This window comes from Mixophyes fleayi, chromosome 11, assembly GCF_038048845.1.
Source record: "Mixophyes fleayi isolate aMixFle1 chromosome 11, aMixFle1.hap1, whole genome shotgun sequence".
In the NCBI taxonomy this organism is placed as follows: domain Eukaryota; kingdom Metazoa; phylum Chordata; class Amphibia; order Anura; family Limnodynastidae; genus Mixophyes; species Mixophyes fleayi.
Window position 1 is genome coordinate 13,343,810 of NC_134412.1, and position 12,800 is coordinate 13,356,609.

Genomic DNA, 12,800 nt, shown 5'->3' on the forward strand with positions numbered 1-12,800 from the left:
GCTGTTAGGGCTCCCTGAGGACTGGGTTTGACAAACTCTGTTCTAGGGTACACAGGAATAACCCAGGGGCTGCGCTGTTCTATCCAGCAGGCTATGGGTGGATATTCCTCTAGCATTTCTTAGTGGTGGAGCATTTCCAAAGCAGATGGGTGGGTTATTTTGTTATAACCTCAGACAAGTATAACTCTAATTGGGGCTGAAAAAAAATGCTCTCCAGATAGAGGGTATTTTATTGAAATTCAACCCCTCACTGGGGAGCTAATTTATTACCTGGATTGCATAAGAAGACTCAGGTTAGATCCCCTAACCCTACACTGGAAGCTATTTTGCCAATAAAATCCCCACCCCCATATTTTGCCAGGAAGCAGGTGATTCTTATGAAAGTATTGGACCACTACTGCATTGGTTTCAGCACTGATGCTAAAAAGTGGCAGGTTTCTTTCATTGGATTCCAAATGCAATGTCCATCACTGAGCCCCACAGCCTAATAAACGGGAAATATTTTTAAAGAGACACAGGGGTATATTTACTAAACTGCGGGTTTGAAAAACTGGAGATGTTGCCTATAGCAACCAATCATATTCTAGCTGTCATTTTGTAGAATGTACTACATATATTCTAACTAGAATCTGATTGGTTGCTATAGGCAACATCTCCACTTTTTCAAACCTGCAGTTTAGTAAATCTACCCCACAGAGTGGTGTATGTTAGCTCAATGGAAGTTGTGTTTTGCAGCAATAGAGTGGTTGTCTGTATTGCACCTTAGTAAGAACTAGTTAGTCTCTAATTAGAAAGTGAAACCTAACCTGCCTATATAAAGCTTGACTGACATTGCAAAGCTACAGTGTGATCAAGAGTCTGAGACTGGTCCTCCTGACAGGTAAATGATGGTTTTTATAACGATTCTTTCTGGGATATAAGAGAAGAAAGTCTATTTTATAACATTTAAAATGGGTAAATATAATAGTTGCACAAAAACAAATCTAACTTGACATATATAGAAAGAACACAAGCAAACGCATACAGGTTACAGGGGCTGATATTAAAGTTACTCTGCAAGGAAAATAGTTCTTTTTTTTCCTGCATATTATTAAATAAATAATTTTCCTGAATTTACAAAACATTGCATGTAGGGTGTTTTGCTGGTAAAATAAACAATGAAATTGCTGCAAAAAAGTGTACTAAAAACATTGCACTCAATCCTGGCTTTATTGTAAATATTTATAATTTATCTGGTAAAATCTCAATATTCTGAAGGGAAATAAATTAACAGTGTGTTCTCTGGTCAAAAAGACATACCGCATATAATATGGGACGTATCGAGCACAGGCCTATTTCCACACAGCTGTCCATCAAGCCTATTTAAGGCTCATTTGGGTATAGCTCACAAGCCAGTCTTTGTTAGCTGTGAGCTCCTATACCTGGGAGGTGAGTGAATTTGATTTTAACTGCATTTTAATGGTTTTTAAAGCATATAATGAGGTGTCCTTGAAGCTGTGAACAGGCTTAAATGTGTTGATCAAAATATGCACTAAAATCTCATGTTTTTATTTTGCTAGATACACACAGATATGCAGTATTAAGGATAAGTGCTGACAGCAACTGGCTTTTTGTTTTGTATACATATATGGGCATTTATATTGCTACGCAGCTGCTACCATATATGACATTGGATATATTGAGTGCAGGCTTTTTCTCTGGTTTGGTCTCTTCTAGCAACATCTGTTAAGTGAGTGGACACAGGTAATATAACTTGGTGCAATGCAATACGTTGGGCCCCAGCATCACTATTACAATATAAAACTTTTTATTTATACTCCTTCACTCCAGCACAATATTTGAGTTGCAGATAACACTAAAAGAAATACCTACGTCTGCTTCTTCCAGCACATATCTTAGTCGGAAAGCAATATGGTTGCATCACGCACGTTTCCACATACTCCTCCTGCACAAAGCTTACACATGTCTCAGGATGTTGTTAGGACTGTTCACATTTCTTCTTACTCCTCCTGTGCAAAACTTAGACTGTGGATGTAATCACACTATTCTGTTGCAGAGTTTACATTTTAGCAAATGCACCCGCTTCCGCACGTAATATAACTGCATTAGTGTACAGAACCGCTTACATACCACGTCATCCTGGGTATTGTGGTTTCACACATCCACTTGTATGTCAGTCTCTCCCTGCTCTGTCTGCAGGCATGCTTTAACCCCTGTAACACTGTTAACCATTTTCCACATCTGGGACATCTGCTCAATCTACTTATAAACACTTCCCTTGTCTTAGTGCAGCTCTCACATATTCTGTTCTATTTCTTTCAACACAAGTCAAATTTCTTTCCCCCAAGTAATCAGTTACTCACCCTCCGCTGCTGTGCGCTCTCTGCACTTTCTGGGATCCTCCCACTTAATGGAATTTGACCCCCTCTCCACCCAGTGCACTCTCAGCCTTGCTTTGTAAATCTGACACTCTCACTAGTATCTTCTTGCAGCCTCATCACCTCTTGTGCTAGAATTCCCTCTCTGCCCCTCTGTGTCACATTACATACTGCAGCAACCCTCCCCATAGGGTCTCTTACATGCTCTCCCCTCCCTAGACATGGGGACTCTATGGGGCATATTCAATTAGCCACGTTACTCGCAAAAGTAACGCAGTGTAAAAAGTATTACCGTCATTACGGTAATTCTAACCTGGATTTCAGCTCTCAGCTCCCTGAGCTGCGAGCAGAAAGCCGGCATTAAAGGTACCGTAATAATGGTAATTATGCGCAGTATTACCGTAATAGCATTAATAGTGCACAAGCTGCGTTACTTTTGACAGTAACGTGGCCAATTGAATATGCCTCTATATGGCAGATCCTCCAGGCTGCCTCTATTAATTGGCTCGCTCATGCTTTGGCAGTGACCCTCCTGCTTTGTTGTGGACCCCTTTTTTTTTTTTTTTTCTCTCAGGGGCTCTTTATTATTATGGGGACTTCTTCCCCTTCTTGTGGCTGTCTGGACTTGGACTCCTTCCCCTCTCTATATGCAGACACGCTCTGATGTAATTGCCCCCTCAAATCTGTCCCACTTCACTCATATTCTCTCTGTCATGATGTACTTTGGTCCTCATGTTGGCAGCCCATGGACCTGCTACCAAATTTGCAGAGGGATCTCCTCTCCTCCTCATCCTTAAACAAAACTTTTATGCATTACAGAATTGTTTTCTAGTCATCTTAAAGGGGCATTAAACCAAACTTGTGGAAAAAAAAATGCTGAAAAACTCTGATTATCTCTAAATATTTCCTACATCTTTCTGAACTTTCAGTAATTATTTTTCCCTTCTCAATAATAAATGTTGCTATGGGTCAATCTACCACCTACTAGGGACCCCACAATGCAGATATACAATAGCTGGGAACTCGCATCCGGCACTGCCCTGGTCTTCCTGGAGCAGGAGAGATTATATACATAGGCTGTAAGACAGCTGTTGATTTAAGGAGTTTCTGCTTCTAATCCAGGTATCAACTTGAGCAGCGCCAGAAGGGCGTAACCAAGGTCTAAGCTATAGGCGAGTGTTGTATATCCTCACCAAAGTAGTAGTATTGGAAAACATGGGGACTTGACCAAAATCAAAGATAAGGTGCAAAACTAAAAAATTTGTCAAGGTCATATAAGATTCACAAAAGAGGTGTACTACAATTAAGTTTCATTTTGCAGAAGTGTATCTAAATGCCCAAGATGCCAGCTTACATTCTGCCCTTTGGTGCAAAGAATTGAGAAAACTTCAGCACTATCAGAAATCAAGGCACATGTAGACTAAAGAATATTTTGCACTACACCTTTGCATTTTTTTCACATGGTAAATGGCACCCTCTGTAAAACTGTTGCACACATAGTTGCTTACTTCATAACATTAAATATATTTTAATATCTCCATGGTAAATATTTACTTAACACATTTCCAAAAATGTATGTATGCAATTTAAAAAAAAAAAAAAAAAAAAAAAAAGATTGCAAGCCAGCTTGTGAACTGTTATCATATTGTCCTCTCAAATTAAGAGAACTACCACACAAAGGGCTAGATTTACTAAGCTGCGGGTTTGAAAAAGTGGGGATGTTGCCTATAGCAACCAATCAGATTCTAGCTGTCATTTTGTAGAAAGTACTAAATAAATGAAAGCTAGAATCTGATTGGTTGCTATAGGCAACATCGCCACTTTTTCAAACCCGCAGCTTGGTAAATCTAGCCCAAAGTGTATTCGGTTCTAAAGCATATGCCTCTAAGTATATTAAATGTTTGTAAGATTGCTTAATTAACCCATGAAGAGATTCAAAACACATACTGATCCAGCTTCTGTGTCCAATAATTAGAAGACATGTTGTATGAAAAAACATTTTTATCACAACAGATAATTATTCATAAAACAGGCAACAATTTAAATTCGGGCGGTTAGTGGGTCCCGAGGTTAGTAAATATACTAAATAAGTTTGTAGACAACGCGTACGTTTTGATTATATTAAAAATGCAACAACTCACATTTCAACTAAAATTACAGCCACAATAGTCATCAAAGAATGTTATTCAAGTATCCTAAATTCACAAAGAGACGACTCATCATGATTGTCCGCTGATTCAGTCCAGTTTGCTAAATACAAATGTTAAATCTCAAAGCAATCCCCAGTTCAAAAGTAAGACGTCTGTGTGTACAAGCATGATGACACTGGATATAAGTCATAAATGACCATTGAAAACCATGTATTAGAATTTTGCAAACTTGTGCTTTTATAGTTGTTAAAAAAATCAAAATTAAATATTTTACCTTCGCTGAGACATCCAAACACTAATATTTTTTTTTTGCACCCATTTCCTAATTTATGTATTTGTATTACCAGAATTCTAACTGCAATAGTCTTTATTTCCACAGCTGTCCGTCAGATTCACAACCTGAAGAACGATTCCTTAAGTGTGAGGTTTATTTATTCATAAAATGTGGCGGTTGTTTTAATGATTCATTGGTGGATGACCGTTGTAAGGCGCCTGTGTCCTTGTTTAGCAATTCTTTTTATTTTGAAACTTGGATCTTCCACAACACAGGGAACCAGTACTTATGAATACAGTATATTTCAGGGTTTTTTTTCTTAAGAAGATTTTGAAATCTAAACAATACAATGTTTCTCTATGTATGCTCCCTTCTTCCTATATACTAAAAATATTGTGTGTGTACACCGCGATAGATTGTGAATAAATGTTGTCCCGGAATGGGATTGTGTGATGCCCCATCTCCCTGACATTCGGATGAGAAATGCTATACATTACACCAGCCTAACGTGCCAGGTGTTGTAGCATTGGTACATAACAGCCTTGGTAAAAACTGCTTCACTATGCAGTTCCTCTAGCTGAGACCATAGAACAAGTACCCACCCGGACATACCTATGCCCTATCTCACTATGACAATAGCCACTGCTGAATACACGTACAATCTGATAGAGGTGGATAGTATACTATTCACATGTTTTTGGTGGTAATATAATATACATCTTGAGAGATATAGATATATTATAATGTATGGAACATATAGCTTACATAAACTTCAATGGGAAGACAGACTTTCAGTGACCACAATTGCTGGACACATTACATTGTATTTCTGATTTTGGCTCAGCTGAAACAGATTGTGAAATCTTACAAACTTATTTGAACAGCCTTACTAATTAATATTTTCATCTCTCTCCATAAGAAAAATAAATGCAGCTGAGAAAATGACTTCCACTGACAAATTTGACATCATCGCTGATAACGATCTGCAAGAAATGAAAACTAGTCTAGAACAAGGTGACCTGTGCAAAGCCACTGAAGCGATTCGTAAATCATTAGATGATATAGACAATACCCACCTGACTATTGCAGTAACAGGTGAGACAGGAGCTGGAAAGTCAACTTTCATCAATGCCATCCGTGGTCTAGATGATGATGATGAAGGCGCTGCTAAAACAGGAGTTGTGGAGTGTACTGCGAAGCCAACTCCTTATACTCATCCAAATTATAAAAAGGTGACATTTTGGGATCTACCAGGGGTGGGTACTGCTAACTTCCAGCCAAAAGAGTATCTTGAAAAAGTCAACTTCCGTCAATATGACTTTTTCATTATCATGGCATCGGAACGCTTCAGGCTCAATAATGCAGAATTGGCAAAGGAAATTCAAGCAATGGGGAAGAAGTTCTACTTTGTGAGATCAAAAATTGACGCCGACTTGTATGCCAGCCAAAAACGTAAAAAAAAGACCTACAATGAAGAGAGTATATTGAAAGAGATTCGGGATAACTGCGTCCAAAATCTTTGTGAGTTAGGAATCAAAGAGCCACGTGTGTTTCTGTTGTCTTGCCTGGAACTGGACAAGTATGACTTCAATCTCATGCAAGAAACTCTAGAAAAAGAACTTTCAAGCAATAAGAGGCATGTTTTTCTGCTCTCTCTGCCCACCATTTCTATGCCGATACTGATGAAGAAAAAAGATGCACTGCAGAGTCAGATCTGGAAACTGGCCACTCTCTCATGTGCAGTAGCTGCAGTCCCTATTCCTGGTCTATCAGTCATGTGTGATATCACCATCTTAGTGACAGCTATGAATGAATACCGAAAGACTTTTGGTCTGGATCCAGATTCTCTCCGTACCTTAGCCAATAAACTTGGTATGGATTATGGAGAGTTAAAATCTGTAATCAAATCCCCTTTAGTTTTACAAGAGCTAAACAAAGAGGTTCTTAAGACACTTCTAGCCAGAGGTGCAGCAGGAGCACTTATGTTCACTGAATATGCACTAAGCACAATTCCGATAGTTGGTACTTTTGCCGCTGGTGCCATCTCTTTTGGTATCACCTACAAGATGTTACAGAATTTTCTGAAAGAGATTGCAGAGGATGCAGTGAGAGTTCTCAGAAAGGCTTTAGAACTGGCTGTTTAGCAGTGGTAAAAATACCTCTGTGTAATGATTTGTTTCCTATTTCACTTGTCACACTTGCATTTTTCAGTTGGGAATGTTGTGTAGTACGTAAAAAACCCTTATTGCTATTTCTCTAGCTAATGTTAATATACCTTGCAAAGTGAAAACTTATATCTCTTTCACCAAATATATTTGCAAATAAATCATTGTAAAGCATTTCTTCTATTGTGCATTTTTGTCTTTTTCATAGTAAATGACTGTATCCAAGAACTTGGCCACATTTATGAAGGTGCCCGGGTAATTAGTACCCGCCTGCTGGCTTCTTTTTTTTTTTTTTTTTTTTTTAAAAACATCTGGGGGTAAATGTATCATAGTCCGGTTTCTTCAAGTGGTCGGAAATCGGCGAGATGACAGCTAAAATTTAAAGCAGCGCTGCCTTGTAAAGGGAAACTTGCCTTTACAAGGCAGCGCCGCTTTAAATTTTAGCTGTCATCTCGCCGATTTCCGGCCACTTGAAGAAACCGGAGTATGATACATTTACCCCCTGGTATCTATTCGAAACATCCTGTATACATATTGCACACTGGACCAGCTAGAATGCAAAGGTTAAAGTACTGAGTGGGCTGTGTGGGTACCAATGTTGGTCAGAGGGTTGTTGTCTTGTGTTAGCTGTGTAGAGTGTGGTAATAGGGTAATCTAGGGAAATTAAGATGGTGGTTGAGTAATATCATAAGCTTGTCTGAAGAGGTGGGTTTTCAGTGAACGCTTGAAGGTTTGAAGACTAGAGGAAAGTCTTACTGTGCGAGGGAGGGAATTCAACAAAGTGTATGCAGCCCGAAAAAAGTCCTGTAACCGAGAATGGGAGGATGTGATGAGAGTCGAAGAGAGACGCAGAACGAGGTGTCGAGTAGGGAGATATTGAGACAATTGAGGAAATGTAGGTTGGTGCAATATTGTTGACAGCCTTGTATGCTAGTAGAAGAATTTTATATTGGATTCATTGAAATACAGGCAACCAATGTAGACACTGTCAGAGTGGCACAGCAGAGGAAGAATGGTTTGCAAGGAAAATCAATCTAGGTGCTGCGTGCAGAATAGATTGTAGGGGTTCAAGTCTGACTTTGGGAAGACCAGTAAGGAGGGAATTGCAATAGATGATGTGGGAGATGATGAGTGCATGATTTAAGGTTTTTACGGTGTCTTGTGTGATATGTGCGTATTCTGGAAATGTTCTATAAATGTATGTAACATGATTTAGATATGGAGTTTATGTGGGAAATAAATGATAGTTGTGAGTCAAGGATCACACCTAGGCAGCGAGCTTGCGGGGTGGAATTTATGGTCATGTAATCAACAGAAATAGAAATGTCAGGCAGGAAGCTTCTGTTTTTGGGTGGGAATATTATTAATTCAGTTTTTGAAAGATTGAGTTTGAGTTGGCGAGAAGACATCCAAGATGAAATGGCAGAAAGACGGTTACTAATGCGAGACAACACAGATGGTGAGAGAGGAGAGGATAGATAAATTTGTATCATCCGCATAGAGATGATACTGAAATCCAAAGGAGCTTATTAGTTTTCCAAGAGAAGTGGTGTAGATCGAGAATAGCAGAGGACCTAGGACTGAGCCTTGTGGTACTCCAACTGATAAAGGAAGCGGAGCAGAGCTGGATCCAGAGAAATGAACACAAAGAGTGATTAGATAGGTAGGATGAGAACCAGGATAGGACAGTGCCTTCAAGACCTAGGGATTTTAGCATTTGTATGAGGGAAATGTGGTCAACAGTGTCAAATGCAGCAGAGAGATCCAGGAGAATTAGAAGAGCGTAATGGTTTTTACTTTTTGCTGTGATCAAGTCATTGGCAACCTTGGTCAGTGCAGTCTCTGTGGAGTGTTGAGAGTGAAAGCCTGACTGAAGAGGATCCAACAGGTTGTTTGCTGTAAGAAAGTGTGTGAGGCGAGTGTATGCAATTCTATCGAGAAGCTTGGAGGGGCACAGGAGCTGGGAGATGGGGCAGTAATTTGTGAGAGAGTTTGGGTCGGAATTTTGTTTTTTTAAAATAGGAGTAATCACTGCATGCTTGAATAGTGCCATTTACATGCTCATCTTCCACATATGAAATACTAATTTAATCCCTTGGTGATAGCCATTCACTCCCTGTTGTAACCCGTTCTAGTCATTTGTGAGGCCATAGGCACTCTAGCTGCTCTTAGCTTCCTGTCCTTAGTGCCTTTATAGGAAGTGACTTGCCCAGAATAAAACATCACACCTGGTCCTGATTAAGAACAATAGCTGACCATTCAGTCCTATACTTTGGTTGACTGCTGGGCTGGGCAATAACAATCATGTTTAGGTCCATTCCGTCAGCCCCCCCCCCCTCCCCCAAACAGAGTAACCCTAATGTTGCTAGCCTAGACTGGTACTCTCAAAATCAGGGGGACAACTAGCGTGGGGTCCCCCCGATATTACAAAACCAGCACTAGGCTTTGCCAGCCTGGGCTGGTGTCACTATAGCAGGGTTACCCGCAGCATCATGGCAACCAGCCCCAGGCTGGTCTGGGGCTGGATTACCCAGGGACATGGGGTCCGGGGAAAAAAAAAAGCAACCCCTGCCCCCGAAAGCACTTGGGCTCTACCCACACCACTGGGGTGGTGGCTTTGAGGTAATTTAAAAATTATTTTATAACAAACATACCATTTTGCCTTTGTGCACTACAGGTCCCAGCAAGCCCAGGCATTAACAGTTTGGTCATGCTGGTGCTTAGAGTATTGACCAGCCTGAGCGGCTTGTCATTATTGTAAGGGGACACCACACTGAGGGGTTGCCTGCTATATTGCCACCAACCCTGGCTTGTGGCATCCCCGCAGAGGAGGGGTGTGAGATAATACACCCGCAGAGGAGGTGTGAGAGATGGTACCCTCTGCAGAGGAGGAGTGAGAGATGATACCCTCTGCAGAGGAGGAGTGAGAGATGATACCCTCTGCAGAGGAGGAGTGAGAGATGATACCCTCTGCAGAGGAGGAGTGAGAGATGATACCCTCTGCAGAGGAGGAGTGAGAGATGATACCCTCTGCAGAGGAGGAGTGAGAGATGATACCCTCTGCAGAGGAGGAGTGAGAGATGATACCCTCTGGAGAGGAGGAGTGAGAGATGATACCCTCTGCAGAGGAGGAGTGAGAGATGATACCCTCTGCAGAGGAGGAGTGAGAGATGATACCCTCTGCAGAGGAGGAGTGAGAGATGATACCCTCTGCAGAGGAGGAGTGAGAGGTATCACCCCTGCAGAGGAGGGGTAAGAGATATTTCCATTTGCAGAGGATTGATGAGAGATAACACTCCCAGAGGTGGGGTGTGAGATAATACCCCCACAGAGGAGGGGGGTGATTGAACACTGTTCTGAGAGAGGAGTGTAAACTAAAAAGCCACCATTTTATATGTGACTGACCATTAATATTCTGTCCATATAGTTGTTAAGAACTGTGCAGGAGGAGACAGGAGATGTATATATGACATGTACATACTTTATCAATGCAACAGTTTAAGAATGTGCTGGAGAGAAGGAATGTAAATAAAGATTTTATTTTGCAATATAGAGATGGTCTGGCATCATAATTATTGAGACATCTGGGGGTAAATGTATCAATGCCCGGATTCTTCAACTCCGGCGAGATCAGAGTCTTCAGCGCTTAAATTTAAAGCAGCGCTGCCTTGTAAAGGGAAGTTTCCCTTTACAAGGCAGGGCCGCTTTAAATTTAAGCGCTGAAGACGCCAATCTCGCCGGAGTTGAAGAATCCGGGCATTGATACAATTACCCCCTGATTGCACTGCACCACCAAGTTACATTACCTGTTTCCCAACATCTTCACAGAGACTCTCCATGTGTGGGGACACCCTGGTCACCAGGGCCGCCGAGAGGGGGGGGGAGCGGGTACTAATTACCCGGGCCCGGCATGTCAGGGGGCCCGGCCCGGGCCCTTGCGCTGCTGATTTTTTTTAATGTTTTAATTTTTTTTTAAAACGTTTTTTTTCCTTTCCTTTTTTTTTTTTTTTTTTTTTTGGCGGGGGGGGGGGGGGGGCTCGGTCGTTGGTGGGGGGAGCAGGCTAGTTTAAAAAAAAAAAAAAACATACTCACCTGATCGCGGAGCCGGCATCCCTCCTCTCTGCTGCTCTGTGCTCTATTCAGACTGTCTGAATGCTGGGTGTGATGTCATCATGTCATGCCCAGCATTCAGTCAGTCTGGAACAATGGAGCACAGAGCAGCAGAGAAGACCAAGAGAGGAGAAAAGGTAAGTGAAGGGAGGAAAACGAGGGGGGCACAGAGGGGTTAAAAAACGGGGGGGGGGGCAGCATGACAGAGGGGTTAAAAAATGAGGGGGAGCACAAAGGGGTTAAAAAACGGGGGGGCAGCATGACAGAGGGGTTAAAAAATGAGGGGGCACAAAGGGGTTAAAAAACGGGGGGGCAGCATGACAGAGGGGTTAAAAAATAAGGGGGGGCACAGAGGGGTTAAAAAACGGGGAAGCAGCATGTCAGAGGGGTTAAAAAATTAGGGGGAGCACAGAGGGGTTAAAAAACGGGAAAGCAGCATGTCAAAGGGGTTAAAAACGGGGAAGCAGCATGTCAGAGGGGTTAAAAAATGAGGGGGAGCACAGAGGGGTTAAAAAATGGGAAAGCAGCATGTCAGAGGGGTTAAAAAATGAGTGGGGGCACAGAGGGGTTAAAAAATGGGAAAGCAGCATGTCAGAGGGGTTAAAAATTGAGGGGGGAGCACAGAGGGGTTAAAAAACGGGAAAGCAGCATGTCAGAGGGGTTAAAAAATGAGAGGGGCACAGATGGGTTAAAAAATGGGAAAGCAGCATGTCAGAGGGGTTAAAAATTGAGGGGGGAGCACAGAGGGGTTAAAAAATGGGAAAGCAGCATGACAGAGGGGGTGAAAAAATGAGAGGGGCACAGATGGGTTAAAAAACGGGGCAGTATGGCACAGTGGGGTTAATAAACAGGGGTCAGCATGGCACAGTGGGGTTAAAAAATGGTGGGCAGCATGACACAGTGGGGTTACAAAGGGGGGGGGGGAGGCATGGCACAGTGGGATTGAAAAAGGGGGGGAGCAGCATAGTATAGTCTGATGAAGGGGAGCCAGATGAAGGGGGCAAAAACAGCATGGAGGGCACAGTGTGATCATAAGGCATGGCGATGATGAAGGGGCACATTATTGTAATATTGGAGCTGGAGGAAGGCCTAATTATTAATCGTGGGTGCTATTGATTTAACGCTGGGGCTGGCTGTAATTTTCTAAATGTAGCCATTTTTTTTTCAAAATAGGTCCTTCAACATTTCTGGATCCGGACAAGCCACAACTAAAGAAAGCAGCAGCCACAGGTGGAGAAAGTGGAGAAGAACAGGTAGGAGAGAGCAGCACAGTGTGTGAAATGTTGTGATTCTAGTAGGGACAATACCAATTTTTGGTGAATGTTGTGTCCAATGTAAGGTGTAGGCCAAGACTGAACTGTTTGTGTACACACTGCATTGTTTGTATACTACCCTGTGGTGGTAGATGTCCTGAAAGTCAGGAGTGCTTAAACATATGTGACGCTCCGGCGAATTGAGAGCCTAGTGGTTTTTATGTTAGCCACGCCCCAATGGCACGTTTGCCACGCCCCCAAATGCATGACCATATACCTAATCTTTTTTGCGCCGCCGTAAGGCGGCGCAAAAAAATTTTGGGGCTTACTTCACTATGAGGGGGGCCCCATGAATTTGTTGTACCCGGGCCCTGAATTCTTCTTGGCAGCCCTGCTGGTCACCTACATCTACACCAGGAGCTAGCGAGAGCCGAGAAGGAGGCACACTGCCTAAACTGTGCTCCTCAACA

General features: G+C 42.2%; 2 protein-coding genes across 4 annotated transcripts in view; one reads left to right on the top strand and one right to left on the bottom strand.

Annotated features, from left to right (window-relative positions):
• Positions 1-12,800, bottom strand: part of LOC142107749 (interferon-inducible GTPase 5-like) — a 54,975-nt gene that overhangs the window by 10,861 nt on the left and 31,314 nt on the right. The window contains exon 1 of one of the 3 annotated variants that reach the window (XM_075191346.1): positions 2,364-2,392. The exons of 1 other annotated variant lie outside the window; for it this stretch is intronic. Coding sequence is in view for 1 of the 2 variants with exons in the window: in XM_075191343.1 (XP_075047444.1) it covers positions 1,873-1,921 (49 nt within the window). In the remaining variant the exon portion in view is untranslated. Of the gene's footprint in view, positions 1-1,872; positions 2,145-2,363; positions 2,393-12,800 lie in introns of those variants that run through there. One more of the 3 variants, XM_075191343.1, reaches the window with a different exon arrangement.
• On the top strand, positions 5,731-7,137 carry LOC142108011 (interferon-inducible GTPase 5-like). The gene has a single exon (XM_075191704.1). The coding sequence runs from the start codon at positions 5,744-5,746 to the stop codon at positions 6,944-6,946; it is 1,203 nt and encodes a 400-aa protein (XP_075047805.1). The 5' UTR covers positions 5,731-5,743; the 3' UTR covers positions 6,947-7,137.

Coding starts and splice junctions, on each gene's coding strand:
- LOC142108011 (XM_075191704.1), top strand. CDS start 5,744: ATGACTTCCACTGACAAATTTGACATCATCGCTGATAACGATCTGCAA.